The sequence below is a fragment of the Aythya marila genome, assembly GCF_965140915.1.
Source record: "Aythya marila genome assembly, chromosome: Z".
Classification (NCBI taxonomy): domain Eukaryota; kingdom Metazoa; phylum Chordata; class Aves; order Anseriformes; family Anatidae; genus Aythya; species Aythya marila.
This window is the reverse complement of record NC_139080.1, coordinates 11694351-11708821: the sequence shown is the minus strand read 5'-3', so window position 1 is coordinate 11708821 and position 14471 is coordinate 11694351. Positions and strand designations below refer to the sequence as shown.

Genomic DNA, 14471 nt, shown 5'->3' with positions numbered 1-14471 from the left:
TTAGATTCAGAATTTAATGCCATTGGCAGCAACAAAGCTGTAGTGCCAGATCTCAGACATTTAAAGATTTCCGTAAGGTTTCTAAGATAAAGTGCGTTGAAGTAGGCAAGAAGATTATCTTCAGCTATCAGTATGCTACCTGACAGCCCTTACTGAAGACAAACCTTTAATGGGGATCAAGGAGATAAAAAAAGTTGCATTTGTTTAGACTAAATGTGGTAGTGAAATAACCTTCAAGGACTTATGCAGTCATCATTTGGTAAATAATAAATTAACTGTTTTTCAGGATCAAAAGGAGGGCCAAGAAAGATGAACTATTGAACTAACTCTGATGGGTATAGTCAGTGGGAGAAATTGATCCTTACCTAGAATTTTTTTTAGCAAACCTGGGCCTGTCTAAAGATTCATTGAAGGCCTCTCATCAGCATGGGTTGATATGGTAGCAGTAAATCCAAGAGCCCTTCAGTCTTCTGTAGCAACAGAGATCAGGACAATGCAAGCAAATTATTTGCAGAGCCAAGAGAGGAATACAGAGTTAGAGAGTGACAAATGGGACTGGAGACACAAGAGCAGGCTGATCCAAGAAAGCCTCTTCTGTCTTAAGAGAAAAAGTAGTTCTAACCTCATGATACATTTCCCTTGGATATGGGTCTGTACCTGGAAAAATTGCCAATGATGCATAATGTCTCTGTAGAGTGAGGTTGTCCCTTCTCAGAATGACCCCGCGGAAGCTCCTTATAGACATTTTCTGAAAGGCTCTTGGCCTCAGGATAGCACCATGGGCCTACATTGCTGTGCTCTGGCCCATATCCTTCCCCAGTTCCATTGCAACTGTGAAAGAAAAGAAGTAAATGTGCTTAAGTTTTCTAGCATCTCCTTCACATGCCCCTGTCTTTTGTAGTCTCAGAGAGAGAGTGAGTCTGACCAGCCCACAGTAACAGTATTTAATAGGGAAAAAATACAGTCTGAAAAATCAATGTCCTTAGGGACAAAGGAGCTGAACAGAGATAGCAACTCTTTAAGGATGTTTTTCTTAGACCACGAGAACTCTCCAACCCCTTGTGTAAAAAGTGAGCAGGGAGGGCAGAGGAATGGGATGGCTGGGCAAGGACCCTCTGGTCGAAATGAGGTGTGCACAGGCAGTGGAAGCAGGGACATGTGGCCTGGAAAGGGTACAGGGATGTTGTTCTGATGTGTAGGGATGGGATCAGGAAAGCCAAGGCACTGATAAAGCTGAGCTTGGCAAGGGATGCAAAGAACAAGAAGGGATTTTTGTAGGTACATTTGCCAGACAACAAAGGACAAGGAGAGTGTTTATGTCCTCTGAAAAACGAGAAGGGTGAGCTGGTAACAACAGACATGGAGAAGGCTGAGGTACTCAGCAAGTTCTTTGCCTCAACCTTCACTGCCAGTCAGGCTTCCCACATCTCTCCAGTCCTGTCGTGGTTCCGCTCGAGTGGGCAGCCGAGCTCCACCACAGCCGCTCTCTCACTCCCCCTCCTCAAAGAGGAATGGGGAGAAAATATGTGAAAAGGGCTCAAGGATTGAGATAAGGACGAGAAAATCACGCAATAATTATTGTAACGGGCAAAACAGACTCAGCATAAAAAGATAGTAAGATTTATTGCTCATTACTAACAAGCGAGAGAAGTGAGAAACAAAGGAAAGAAACCAAAAGCACCTTCCCCCTCCCATCCACCTTCTTCCATCTCCTCCCCCCAAGGAGCAGGGGAACGGGGGAATGGGGGTTATGGTCAGTCTACAGCACTTCTTCTCTGCCGCTCCTTCTCGGTCACTCTCGTCCCCTGTGCTGTGGGGTCCCACCCACGGGATGCAGTCCTTGATGAACTGATCCGGCGTGGGCTTCCCACAGGCAGCAGCTCTTCCAGAACTGCTCCAGATATGGGTCCGTACCACGGGGTCCATCCCTCAGGAGAAAACTGCTCCAACCTGGCTCCCCTACAGGCAGCAGCTCCTGCCAGGTCACCTGCTCCTGCGTGGGCTCCTCTCCACGGGCTACAGGTCCGGCCCGGAATCTGCTCCAGCAGGGGTCTTCCACAGGCGGCAGCCTCCATCGGTGCAGGGCCACCTGCTCCACCGTGGTCTCCTCCATGGGCTGCAGCGTGGAACCCTGCTCCACCGTGGTACTCCATGGGCTTCAGGGGGACATCCTGCTTCACCATGGTCCTCACCACAGGCTGCAGGGAACTTCTGCTCCGGCACCTGGAGCACCTCTCCCCCTCCCTCTACACTGACCTTGGTGCCTGCAAGGCCGTTCCTCACACTCTCTCAGCTGCTGAGTGGTGCAGCGTTTTTTTCCCTGTCTTAAATATGCTCTCATACAGGCGCAAAACAACATCTCTTATTGGCTCAGCTCTGGAAAACAATGGGGCCCTTCCCAAACATGGACAGCTTCTAGATCTTTCTCACAGAAACCACCCCTATGGCCCCCTGCTACCAAAACCTTGCCACGTAAACCCACTGCAAGTCCCTAAACCTGTAGGTGAGGGCTGGGGGAGCAAAGTTCCTCCCAGTGTAAGTGAAGAGCAGGTTGGAGACCACCTGATAAAAATGAACAGGTACAAGTTTATGGAGCCCAATGACCTGCGTCCCAGGGTCCTGAGGGACTGGCTGATGGAGTTGCCAAGCCTCTCTCCATCACATTTGAAAAGTCCTGGCAGTCAGGTGAAGTCCCTTATTACAGGGAAGCTGGGGAGGGACTCTTCATCGGGGAGCAGAGTGACAGGACAGGGGGGATTGTCTTTAAACTAAAAGAGGGTAGGTGTAGATAAGATGTGAGGAGGAAATTCTTCACTCTGAGGGTAGTGAGGCCCTGGCACAGGCTGCCCAGAGAAGTTGTGAATGCTCCATCCCTGTCAGTGCTCAAGGCCAGGCTGGATGGGGCTTTGGGCAACCTGGTCTGGTGGGAGGTGTCCCTGCCCATGCCAGGGTGTTGGAATTAGGTGGTCTTTAAGGTCCCTTCCAACCCAACCCATTCTATGATTCTGTGAATATTTTCTGTACAAAAGATACCTAACGCTGTGTGCAGGGAAAAGAATACTTGGCAATAAACAATACCTATTTGTCGTGTAGAAAATAGTTTGGTAATTACATTGCAATCCATTCATGACAAACTCTTAGGGGGATAATATACAATAAAAATCATAAGCTTTGCTCTGTCCTCTCTGCAGGGTAGTTGGAATCTCTGATTGCCATTTGCTTTAGGCAAAAGAAAGGAATTGCTTTGCAGTCAGAAAGTCTGCATTATGGAAGGCGTCCTGCAAGCTCTTTCACTGTCAAACTTGAATTGTGCACAGCAACCCTCTAGCCAAGAGGGTTGTCCCTCCAGAGTCTGCTGTCCAGCCAGGTAGCATGTAAAGCCCTTAAGCTTCTTTTATAGGAAGATTAATTTGAATGCCTCACTGAGTATTTTTCTAGACCCATTATACTTTCTACCCATTATGCTGTCTTTACATAATGGTCAATTAGAAATTACAAGTTAAATTACTTTATACTTGTCAAAAGGCCATAGTGATGTTTTTTAGAACTAGCTTTGAGTGGCATTGAATGTAACAAGAAGGAAAAAAACACAGCACAGCTGCAACAAAGGGAGAGTATTAGGCAACTTCAGAAATGTACTTCTTCATAGATAACAGCAGTGATTGGCAAATTTTCAAACCTTTGCAGAGGACTTGACTGTAAGATTTGTTTGGGGGTTAATTGTTGTGTGCCCTCTAAATCCTTTACAACTGTTATCATGACTGTTTTGCTAAATTACCTCCAGGTGTTCCTGAACTGAAATGTACTACTAAATGTGTAGCATTGAGATTAAAAAAAAACAAACACAACAGTCACTGTGTTTTCCTTCATGATTATGGGTCTAAGTTTTATAACACTAAGAATGTAAAGGCTGGTTTTGTATTGCGTGAGTGCTTTGTGCATTCACTGAATGTCATTCATTCAAATACCAAAGTGAATTCTTTGCAGAGTATTTAATGTACAACAGTGACAATTTAATGTTCGAACTAGTGAATTTTACTATCAGATATGCTCTTTTGCACACAGTTTCTGTGTCTGCTTCTGGAGGTGCAGGACCTTTGCTTCTGTCATTCTTAGCCTTAACTTCACCCAAACCGAGAATCACAGAATGGCTTGGGTTGGAAGGGACCTTGAAAGATCATCTGGTTCCAAGCCACCTGCCATGGTGGGGCTGTTCAGCCAACAGGATTCTAATCTCTTTCAAACCCATCCAGACGCAAATGATTTCAAACCAGTGCTTTTTTTTTGTTTGCTTGTTTCTTTCCAAACTAAGTGAGAAACTGGGAGCTGAGTGTGTCAAATTTCTATCTCCTGTCTGAAAAGTTCTTCTGCATTATGGTTGAAGTGGCACAGAGAAGTAGAAGTGGTCTCTGAGCAGATTTAATCAAAATTAAGACCTGTGTGAAAGTTGGTAAACCAGGGTCAGTGTGAGGTGACTTGTTTTCTATTGTTGCACTGTTTCTAGTTCAACTTGCTCAAGATGAAAAACCCAGCTGTGTTTTGTTGTGTCATTATATGTATACCTATATATATTTTACTCTCTCTAATCACAGAAAGGGTAATCATATTATCTATCGGGTTAGATAGGAAAAGCAAAGAGGAATAGTATAGCTGAAAGCAAGACTTGAATATTCAATAGAAAAATGGGGCTTCGGATGCATAAAATTTCTATTTAGGGCAGGTTCAAGCTAATTTCATGAACCATTCACCCAGCTTAACTTTCTTTTTCTATCTCATTTTCTTTACTGGCTAAGGACCTTGAAAAACATATTAAAATTGCACACAAGGTTCCTTCTTTCTTCCAACATATCTCAGCTAAATTGAAGCACTACTATATTTTTAAGATGACAGCTTTCAAGAAAATATATACGCATCTATATGTGTATATAGAATTCCTTTCAGCTTTAGAACGGAACTGTACACCGTCATCAGGAAAAAAAAATGAATGAATGATTTCTTTAAACATATGCATCTATCCCAGAACTTTCCAGATTTTCATACTACTGTGCAAATTCATATAACTTTCATAATAAAAAATGTGTTTGTGTGAATAAATTCGTTTATTGACGCCAGTGATCAGCAAATGTTTTATGGAAATGTACAGCCTCTAAACAATACTTCTGCAAAGGTTTATAGTGGTTTTAAAGTGAATTATAGCAGCTGAAATGACACTAAAAAAATTGTTAGAGCAAAAGAATTCTTCTGTAGCTTATTTACATTTGTAAGAGCAACATATCATATGATTTTGAAAGGAACAGAAATGTATTTCTGTGAACTGCTTTGTTTACAACTAGCAGAATGGCTGCTTACTATTCCAGTTACATTTTCCGTAGCATAAAACAGGACCTTGCTCCCTGGGAGTCCTGCACTGAACTGAAAAGCATTCTGCTGCTTGGAGTCCCTTAGGAAGAGGAGAGCCATGTCTGTGCTGCAGTCAAAGAGGCTGTGCTGTCATGCAGCTGCTGCCACATCACATACCCTGGAGCTCGAATGCCTCAGCAAAAAGAGTATTAATGGAAGGGCAGGGCTGCAGTCCCTCTCATTCTCCCTTTTAGGTGAAACAAATACATGTTGTAGAAAATCAACCATTGTTTATGACTATAGGAGGTTCAACATCAAATCCCATGCTGGCTGTGGTAATGGTTGCATGCATTCTAGTCACAAGTCTGAACGTAACTCCAGAAGCTGTAGCATTTTTTCAGTGTCACAGATCTGATATCTGGGAGTGCTGTCAAAAGGGGATAAAGGTTTCCATCTGCTTCATGGAAAGAATGACCCAAATATGGATAGAAAGTTTTTAATTTTCTTCTGTCTTATGGAGATCTTTTTCAGTAATATTTGGCTATAAATTCCCCTTCATATCTGCACTCCATGTTCAGTTCTCCCACCAAGAATTACCTTGATTGGTAGCTTTGGATTTCCTAGTATTAGATTTGGCAGTTTTTTGTTTGTTTGTTTGTTTGTTTGTTTTAATTAAAATTTTTGAATGCTGTGATATTATTTAAATCAAAGTAGTAATAATGCTAGCATGAATTTTCAGGACATACATTTTCATTCTCATATATGGGGATACTGTAGAGATGAACAGAAGTGTGTGCTGCATAGAAGAATATTTTCACATTTCCCAGGCATTATTACTTACAGATTGCTGTTCTTGTCTTCCAGATAGATCCTCATGCTGGTTATTAGGAGGTATGAGAGAAGGTTAAGCTTGATTCCTAAAAATACTGCAAAATAATGTAACGCTTACCCTGACACCATAGTAATAGTGTTACTAAGCCCATTCCCTCCCGGGAGAGGGATAAAAGTGGCAGAGACAGTGACCTAGCATCTGCATATTAATTGTAGTGAATTAATAGCAAAATTAGTTTAATAGCAATGAATAAAAATATTTCTTCAGTCTTATTACTCCTTGGGATTTGTTTGGGTTTGCAGCACAGAACCTACCTCAAATTATTGTAAAATTCTGTGGAAGACAGGCCTCTGGTAAGTGGTTTTCTTTAGGTTCACAGTAAGGTTGATGCAATATTTTGGTTCATGTTTTTTCCCCTTAAATGAGCAAGAATTTTAGTGAGTGTAACTATTAGTAAATAATCTGAATTGTATGTATGGAATATCTCTGTCTCTTTCCGCTGCTGTAATTTGCCTCTTGTCATTAGTGCTGAGTATTAGTTATTTTAAAAACAGATCTTTTCCTTTGTGTTACAGCATCATCATTTTAGGTCATTTGCATCAGAACTTTTAAAAAGCAGAATTCAGCATTAGCAGGGTTATGTTTTTTAGGGAAATGCTGTGGTTTGTTTTCTGCTTAATTGCTCATTCCAGAAGTACAAAGCAAAGATCACGAAAAATTCCCTTGCTGCAAACAGCCTGGTGCTGCCACATTGCATCTTTGCTGTGCCTGATTTCAGGATATAGGAGCCCTTTTGGAGACTGGCAATTTAATTGTGATCAGGCAAAGTGCTTTCTAGTGTGTTGTTTCAGCTAACTGATTCAAAAGAGCCATGCATAACACTTTTTCAGCTTGTTCTGTAAGTATACTCATACCTGACTTAGCCCAGGCATTCAGCAGAACTGAATTTTACTCCAGAAGAAGTCACACTGCTGTTGCTGTATTCTACGATGAAGTGCAATCGTTGTGTACTTGCCATGCTAGAGAATTTCTGCAGCTTGTCCCCAGCCTACAGGGATTACTTTTTCCTTTTTTGTCTTTCTCTTCCAGGGGTGCGGCGCCAGATTGCCCACTGCATGCGAAAGGGAAGCGGAGCGATCAAAAACTCCTTCTGCGACCCAGCAACACAGCCAAATGGACGACAGAAGAAATGCTATGAGAAGGACTGTCCGCCCAGGTACCAGATGCTGGGAGGGCCCTTGTAATCTTGTTTCAGAGTCGTTCAGAAAGATATGTTGGTTCTAATACCAGATTAATGTGACATCTGCAGCCTGCCACAGTGACAGCTCCTAAGTATTTCAGAGTGAGGTGTCAGAAACCCAGTAATAGTTAAATTAGGAGTGTGCTGCCCTGTAAAGTTTCCAGTGTGAGTTGCTGAGCAATCTGCTGTGAATGGCAGAGACTGCTATCTGTCTGTATAGATACTCTTTTCATTTAGTTTAGGTGCAGGTGTGCATGCAAGCCATGTAAATTCTTATTTTAAAAATTCTGTCTTAGCTCAAGCAATACTGTATCACTGCATGTTTCAAAACCCAACTTGCAGAGAAGATTTTTAAGCCTTTTTATGCTGTTTTTCAGTATTTTTTTTTTTAGATTCCTTTGTCCTTTTTGTGAGGAAGGATGATTGGAAATGCACACTTTTTCATAACTCTAATTACCATACCTTCTTTATAACACTTATGACATCTTTTTTATTGTATCCCTTCTTATTTCTTTCCAGGGAAGTGCAGCTTTTCTTCATTCTGTGTTCACATGGGAATCGTTTTTTTCTATTCCCATAGCATTATTGTAATGATCTTTTTCATCTCTCTTTTTTCTGTTTTACAATTTTAGGGAGCAGGGTGAGGAAGATTAACCACAGCAAACATTCCAGGTGACAGCAGCCTGTGGCTGTAAAATAGGCACAGATTTGCTGGAAGGTATCAGTGGTGCAGGGATGTGACAGTACAGTTCCTGTTCTTGTTGCTACAGTCAATATTGGTTTTAGTTTTGTGTTTTGGATGCTGGAACATCTTGCATATCTTTCATTTTCTTTGAAAATCCTTTATCATGATGTCCACAGTGGTATATAAGTCTTTACCTAGTAATTCTAGTTAATTCAGGATCAAGTCCAAGTCATTGCAGTGATTTCCTTAAAGTATACCATGTTATCTTTGTCAGCAGCAATTTTCATGATGCTTTAACATAACAAATTGTGTGGCTGTTGGTTTTATTAATCGTTTCCAAGTATCTTCACAAGAGAGTATGATGCCTCCTTTGGGAATTATATCTTTATGGTTGCAGCCTCTATAAATAACTGTTAAAAGCATAAGCTGTCAGCATTTCATAGTTCTGTATAGATTGCTAGGAAATCAACTGACAATAGATCAAACTTATTAACTAGTTGACTACTTAAGAGCCGAGCCTTCCCACGTGTGGGGGAACTTTGTATTTATTACATGTATAAACTGTTTTATTTATTCCAAAGTTTCAAATGTGCTCAAGTTACCCCATTTACTCTAAGTGGTTGCATTATTCAGGCCTGTTCTTGAAAGTGAGGGAGCAGAACTTGTCCATTATAAGGCAGATCATGGAATTACATTAAGTGTGAACCAGGCAGAAAAGCTCTCGTATGCTGCCAGTTTGAGTGATGCTTCTCAAGCTCATTCTGCTCTGCAGAGAAAAGGAATAATTATCCTTCTGAGGACTGCAAAAAATACTTGACAATTTTGCAATCCTCAGTGCAGGAACCCCAGACAACATATACTTCTAGAGTCAATTTCCTTATTTATTTTTATCTGAACAGAAGAATGACTGTAGTGTGACCATCTAAGTAAGCCCCTATTCTGGTTTCCAGCAGGGCCATAACTACATGCCTAAGGAGGAGCAGACAAGGCAAGCATAAATTATCTCTCATTCTAATACTCTTAGAGTTTCCAACTGTTTTTAACTCGAGGCATTTCTAGAGCAATGTATGCCTTCTCTCTGCAGTAATTCAGCCTCCCTGTGCAACTGTGAAATGTCTTTCATACACATCTTCCTTTGCAAGAAGTTTCACATTCTTAATTCCTACTGTGTAAAGAACCACACAGTTTATTTATTTTGAATGTGGCTCTTACCAGCCTCTTTTGGTGGCCACTAGCTCTTTTAATAGAAGAGCTGACAGTGAATAGTGAGTTCCTATTCACCCTTCCCAGGATTTTGTAGATCTGGTCTCTGATCCAGGCTGTGGTCCCAGCATGGGGTTTAGCTGGTATGTACTTTTCCATGACATATGTGTTATCCCTAACCCAGACAGGTAGTCACACATAAAATCATTTAGGTTGGAAAAGACCTCTAAGATCATCAAGTCCAACCCTTAACCTAGCACTGTCAAGTCTACCACTAAAGCATGTTCCTAAGCACTACATGTACGTGTATGGTGAATACTTCCAGGGATGGTGACTCAACTGCTTCCTTGGGCAGCCTTTTCCAATGCTTCACAACCTTCACCAATGCTTTCAGTGAAGAAAATTTTCATAATATTGAACGTAACCATCCCCTGCTGCGACTTGAGGCCATTTCGTCTTGTCTCATCACTTGTTGCTTGGGAGAAGAGACCAACCCCACCCTGCTACAGCCTCCTTTGAGGAGGAGCTGTGGAGAGTGATGAAGTCTCCCTGAGTCTCCTTTTCTCCACACTAAATAACCCCAGCTCCCTCAGCTGCTTCTCATAATACTTACTCTCTAGGCCCTTCAACTTCAGACATCTCTGTCTGAAAAGCAAGTAGGCACTTCAAGCACACAAAATACTGTGGTTTGGTGGTTGTAAAGAAAATCTGAATGTTAGAGAAAGGTGTCCTGTACAGCACTATTTAGCACAACTGAGAGTTCAAGTGAAACTGCCAAAAGACAGGTGTTTGTAGAGAGGTGCTAAATACTATGCGCGAGCTGAGGACAGTGTCATTAAAAATGGCACTACTGGGAACCTTTGGTTGGAGTTGTAGCCACAGGACTGGAACTGCTAGATGATATCATGCTTCCCAACAGCAAACCAGTTTCTTTGTGGAAACATCCCATCTGAAACAAGGATGCTGTCTTGCACAACCCTCCTATGATCTGCTGAATCCTCTGGATGGAAAACATGCTACCATGTGCCTATCTACTAGGTCACTAGCTGAAAATTAGGTAATGTATCAAATGGTAGCTACAGGCAAAAAATAACATTAATGTTTGTAACTTGCATGAACCAGGTCTTATCTCATCAATCCATTTCAGGAAGTTAATTTTAAACTGTTTAATGACAGGCTTCTGCAAAGTCCGAGTCTTAATATTTTTCTTGTGTTGTTTCTTCCCCATGCTTCCTACTAAAAATCTGGGGCAATGCGAATATTTTAAATGTAGCAATACATGTGTACCACGTGTTGACTAAGAACAAAATAAATACAGTTGAATAGTTGAGAGTGCAAACATGATAAGGCTGCTCATGTGAAACTCCTCAACAGGAGTGACTGTGGCGTGAATGTATGTTTTCCATACTGCACTATGGAATGAGGTTTCCAGTTATATGTTTCTTGGATAGGCAGGGATTTTGCTCCATAGGTGTTCATGATAAAAATCAACAGATACTAAATGAAGAAAAAGAGAGCAATTTTAACTACTTGTGCTCTGAGTAGAAGTTTTACCCTGCCTGTACAGAAAATTGCCCGAAGCAATTTTAAGCTGTCTAGCCCCTTGAACAGAGGAACCATAAATAGGATATTTTCAAAGTACTTGGGATCTCCTGCAATATCCAAATTTATCTGCTTCTTTACAATTTTATTGTATTGTCCTGCTTCTAAAGTGTTTAGCAAACTTCAACAGCATAATAAGAATGTAAAGTTTTGTTTCTATTATAATACTTAGACCAAAAAACAGTGCCTTGTTGATACGTGCTCTGCCTGGTGCTGTACAAGTATGTGTAGTTAAAGAAGACAGTCTTTCCTTAAAGAAATAGTGAGAGGGCAGGAATATTGAGCCCCATAGGATGAAAACTTAGGGTTCCAAAAACTTAGGTTCCAAAATCCTAACAGGATCCTCATTCAGCATATATCATCTAGGCATAGACAGACAGGGCTGTTGGGCTCTGCCTTAATTATTACAGACCTTGAAAACTCAGCATGATAGGAAAAAAGAGAAGTCTGATTCCAGGCAGCCGAATGCCCCCTGAGAAAATCAGATTTTGTCCCTACCTCTGTCCCAAAATTGTTGTTATAACAGGCAAGTCACATATTTTTCAAAAATTATTCTTATGTGTATGCTCTTCATTTTCTGAGTGCATGATTGGGTGCTACTAGCTGGATTGTAGAAGAGCTGAGCACTCACAGCTGCAGTGGAAAATCTACTGAAGTTATGTTTTCACCATACAGACTGCTCTCTAGTTTGAGAGCCTCAGGAAAATTTGTACTCAGTTTGACCTCAGTGCCAGGGAAGCTCATGGAGCAGATCCTCCTGAGAGTCATCACGCAACACTTGCAGGGGAAGCAGGCGATCAGGCCCAATCAGCATGGCTTTATGAAAGGCAGGTCATGCCTGACGAACCTGATCTCCTTCTATGACAGAGTGACGCGCTGGGTGGATGAGGGAAAGGCTGTGGATGTGGTCTACCTTGACTTCAGCAAGGCTTTTGACACCGTCTCCCACAGCATTCTCCTCAAGAAACTGGCTGCTCTTGGCTTGGACTGGCGCACGCTTCGTTGGGTTAGAAACTGGCTGGATAGCCGGGCCCAAAGAGTCGTGGTGAATGGAGCCAAGTCCAGTTGGAGGCCAGTCACTAGTGGCGTCCCCCAGGGCTCGGTGCTGGGGCCGGTCCTCTTTAATATCTTCATCGATGATCTGGACGAGGGCATCGAGTGCACCCTCAGTAAGTTCGCAGATGACACCAAGTTAGGTGCGTGTGTCAATCTGCTTGAGGGTAGGAAAGCTCTGCAGGAGGATCTGGATAGGCTGCACCGATGGGCTGAGGTCAACTGCATGAAGTTCAACAAGGCCAAGTGCCGGGTCCTGCACCTGGGGCGCAATAACCCCAAGCAGAGCTACAGGCTGGGAGAGGAATGGTTGGAAAGCTGCCAGGCAGAGAAGGACCTGGGAGTGATGGTGGATAGTCAGCTGAATATGAGCCAGCAGTGTGCTCAGGTGGCCAAGAAGGCCAACGGCATCCTGGCTTGTATCAGGAACAGTGTGACCAGCAGGGCTAGGGAGGTGATCGTCCCCCTGTACTCAGCTCTGGTGAGGCCGCACCTTGAGTACTGTGTTCAGTTTTGGGCCCCTCGCTACAAGAAGGACATTGAGGTGCTTGAGCGGGTACAGAGAAGGGCGACGAAGCTGGTGAGGGGCCTGGAGAACAAGTCCTACGAGGAGCGGCTGAGGGAGCTGGGCTTGTTCAGCCTGGAGAAGAGGAGGCTCAGGGGTGACCTTATCGCTCTTTTTAGGTACCTCAAGGGAGGCTGTAGCGAGGTGGGGGTTGGCCTGTTCTCCCACGTGCCTGGTGACAGGACGAGGGGGAATGGGCTTAAGTTGAGCCAGGGGAGTTTTAGGTTAGATGTTAGGAAGAACTTCTTCACTGAAAGGGTTGTGAGGCACTGGAACAGGCTGCCCAGGGAAGTGGTGGAGTCACCATCCCTGGAAGTCTTCAAAAGACGCTTAGATGTAGAGCTTAGGGATATGGTTTAGTGGAGGGCTGTTAGTGTTAGGTTGGAGGTTGGACTCGATGACCTTGAGGTCTCTTCCAACCTAGAAAATTCTGTGAAATTCTGTGAAATTTGTTTGTGAACACAATCTTTCCGTGCCATACCTGCCTGTGGAGATAAGACAGTCCCGTCACTTTGTAGGGACAAGGTGATACATTAATATTGAAGAGCTACTCATTTGCTCTCATCAGGCTTCAGTTTCTACCAACTTTTCCCACCACAATCAGCACAGCTACCTACTAGTTTTCTTCTTCATATCCTTTTCTTTGCCAGGCATCTCTGTGCATGTGATTGAGGAAAAAAAAGAAAAAAAAGGCTTTCTATAACCTGCCAAAAGCTAAGTCTGTCTGGTTGTGCTGTCCACTCTCTAGCTTACAGCTGGGAGGTCTGACAGCTTGGTCATCTCAATTTAGAAGTTGGGTGTGTGGATCTCAGATGGCTGTGTCAATTCTGGCTGTGTTCAGAAGCCACCTCCAGTTTCGGTCATGGCTCTGCAGTGTGGAGACAACAGAAGCTCCTAGATGACTGGTGTTTTGTCACTCACGTGGCTGCTCCCTTATGTGTAATCCAGGACCTGCTTTGGAGCACCCTGCAATAGAACAGACAAGTAGATGGCAAATGTTCTTCACTCCTTGCTTTGCCTGTCTTCCTCTTCTGCAATTCAGAAGTCTTCAGTGGGGACCACAAGAGTCAGACTCTATTTCCATGTTAAGTTTCTCATGACTGAGTGTTTAAGACCGATGCATATACACTAGAATGTAAATAAGAAAAATGCACCATTAGAACTTCAGTTACTGATGAGAATAAGCTTTTAATAAAAGCAAGTTCTTTTTTGAATTGTGTATGGTGAACAAGGTGCTAGTCAATTAACTAATTGACTCATTAGTACCATCTGCTACCTACAGTGCATGAGGAGGGGTTCAGTGGAAAAGTTCCATGACCAAAAGTAGTCCATGAAGGTGCAATAGGATACAATCTTAATTCTGGGATTTCCTAACTTCAGAGAATTTATTTTCTTCAGTGACTTTTTAAAAAATGTTTTGTGTGTGCTAGCTTTTTAATAATTTACCATTGCTGCTGGTGAAGATAGGTTCTGTAGGAAACTGATAATTTAGCGCTAAGAGTTCAGTACTTAAACCTGCAAACTGCTGAACCCTCACTCAGAGCCACATGAAAATAGTGAGGGAGGGGGTGTCAGCTTAGCATGTTTGTAACTGGAAATACGTGATCTGGTTCCATTAAAATTAATAGGGCAATTCACATACTTCAGATTGCATTTGTGCCAAAGCGTCAGCTGTTTACAAGATACTAGAGATGATAAAGAGAATTGGAGAGGAGATGCAAGAGATGAAAACAACCCTGAAATGACTTGATTAAGGTTATGATAATATCTTTTTCTCTTATTTTTTTGCCACATACGTCTGAGGTGCACTTTGTCTTTCTTTTTAACTAGTTGTTAGCTTTACTTTGTTATTCATAGAAACCTGATAGAGCAAGAAACACTCCAAAGAAAGGCAGAAGGAGAGAATTAATTTGTTCGTTTTATTACAGCAGTGTCCAGTGGCCTCATGCAG

The 14471-nt window shown here is 42.5% G+C and overlaps 1 protein-coding gene across 2 annotated transcripts in view; it reads left to right on the top strand.

Annotated features, from left to right (window-relative positions):
• The window catches only part of ADAMTS12 (ADAM metallopeptidase with thrombospondin type 1 motif 12), a 177115-nt gene that overhangs the window by 141201 nt on the left and 21443 nt on the right, over positions 1-14471 (top strand). For both annotated transcript variants that reach the window (XM_082782644.1, XM_082782645.1), the window contains one exon: positions 7262-7388. In XM_082782644.1, the coding sequence (XP_082638770.1) occupies positions 7262-7388 (127 nt within the window). The remainder of the gene's footprint in view (positions 1-7261; positions 7389-14471) is intronic.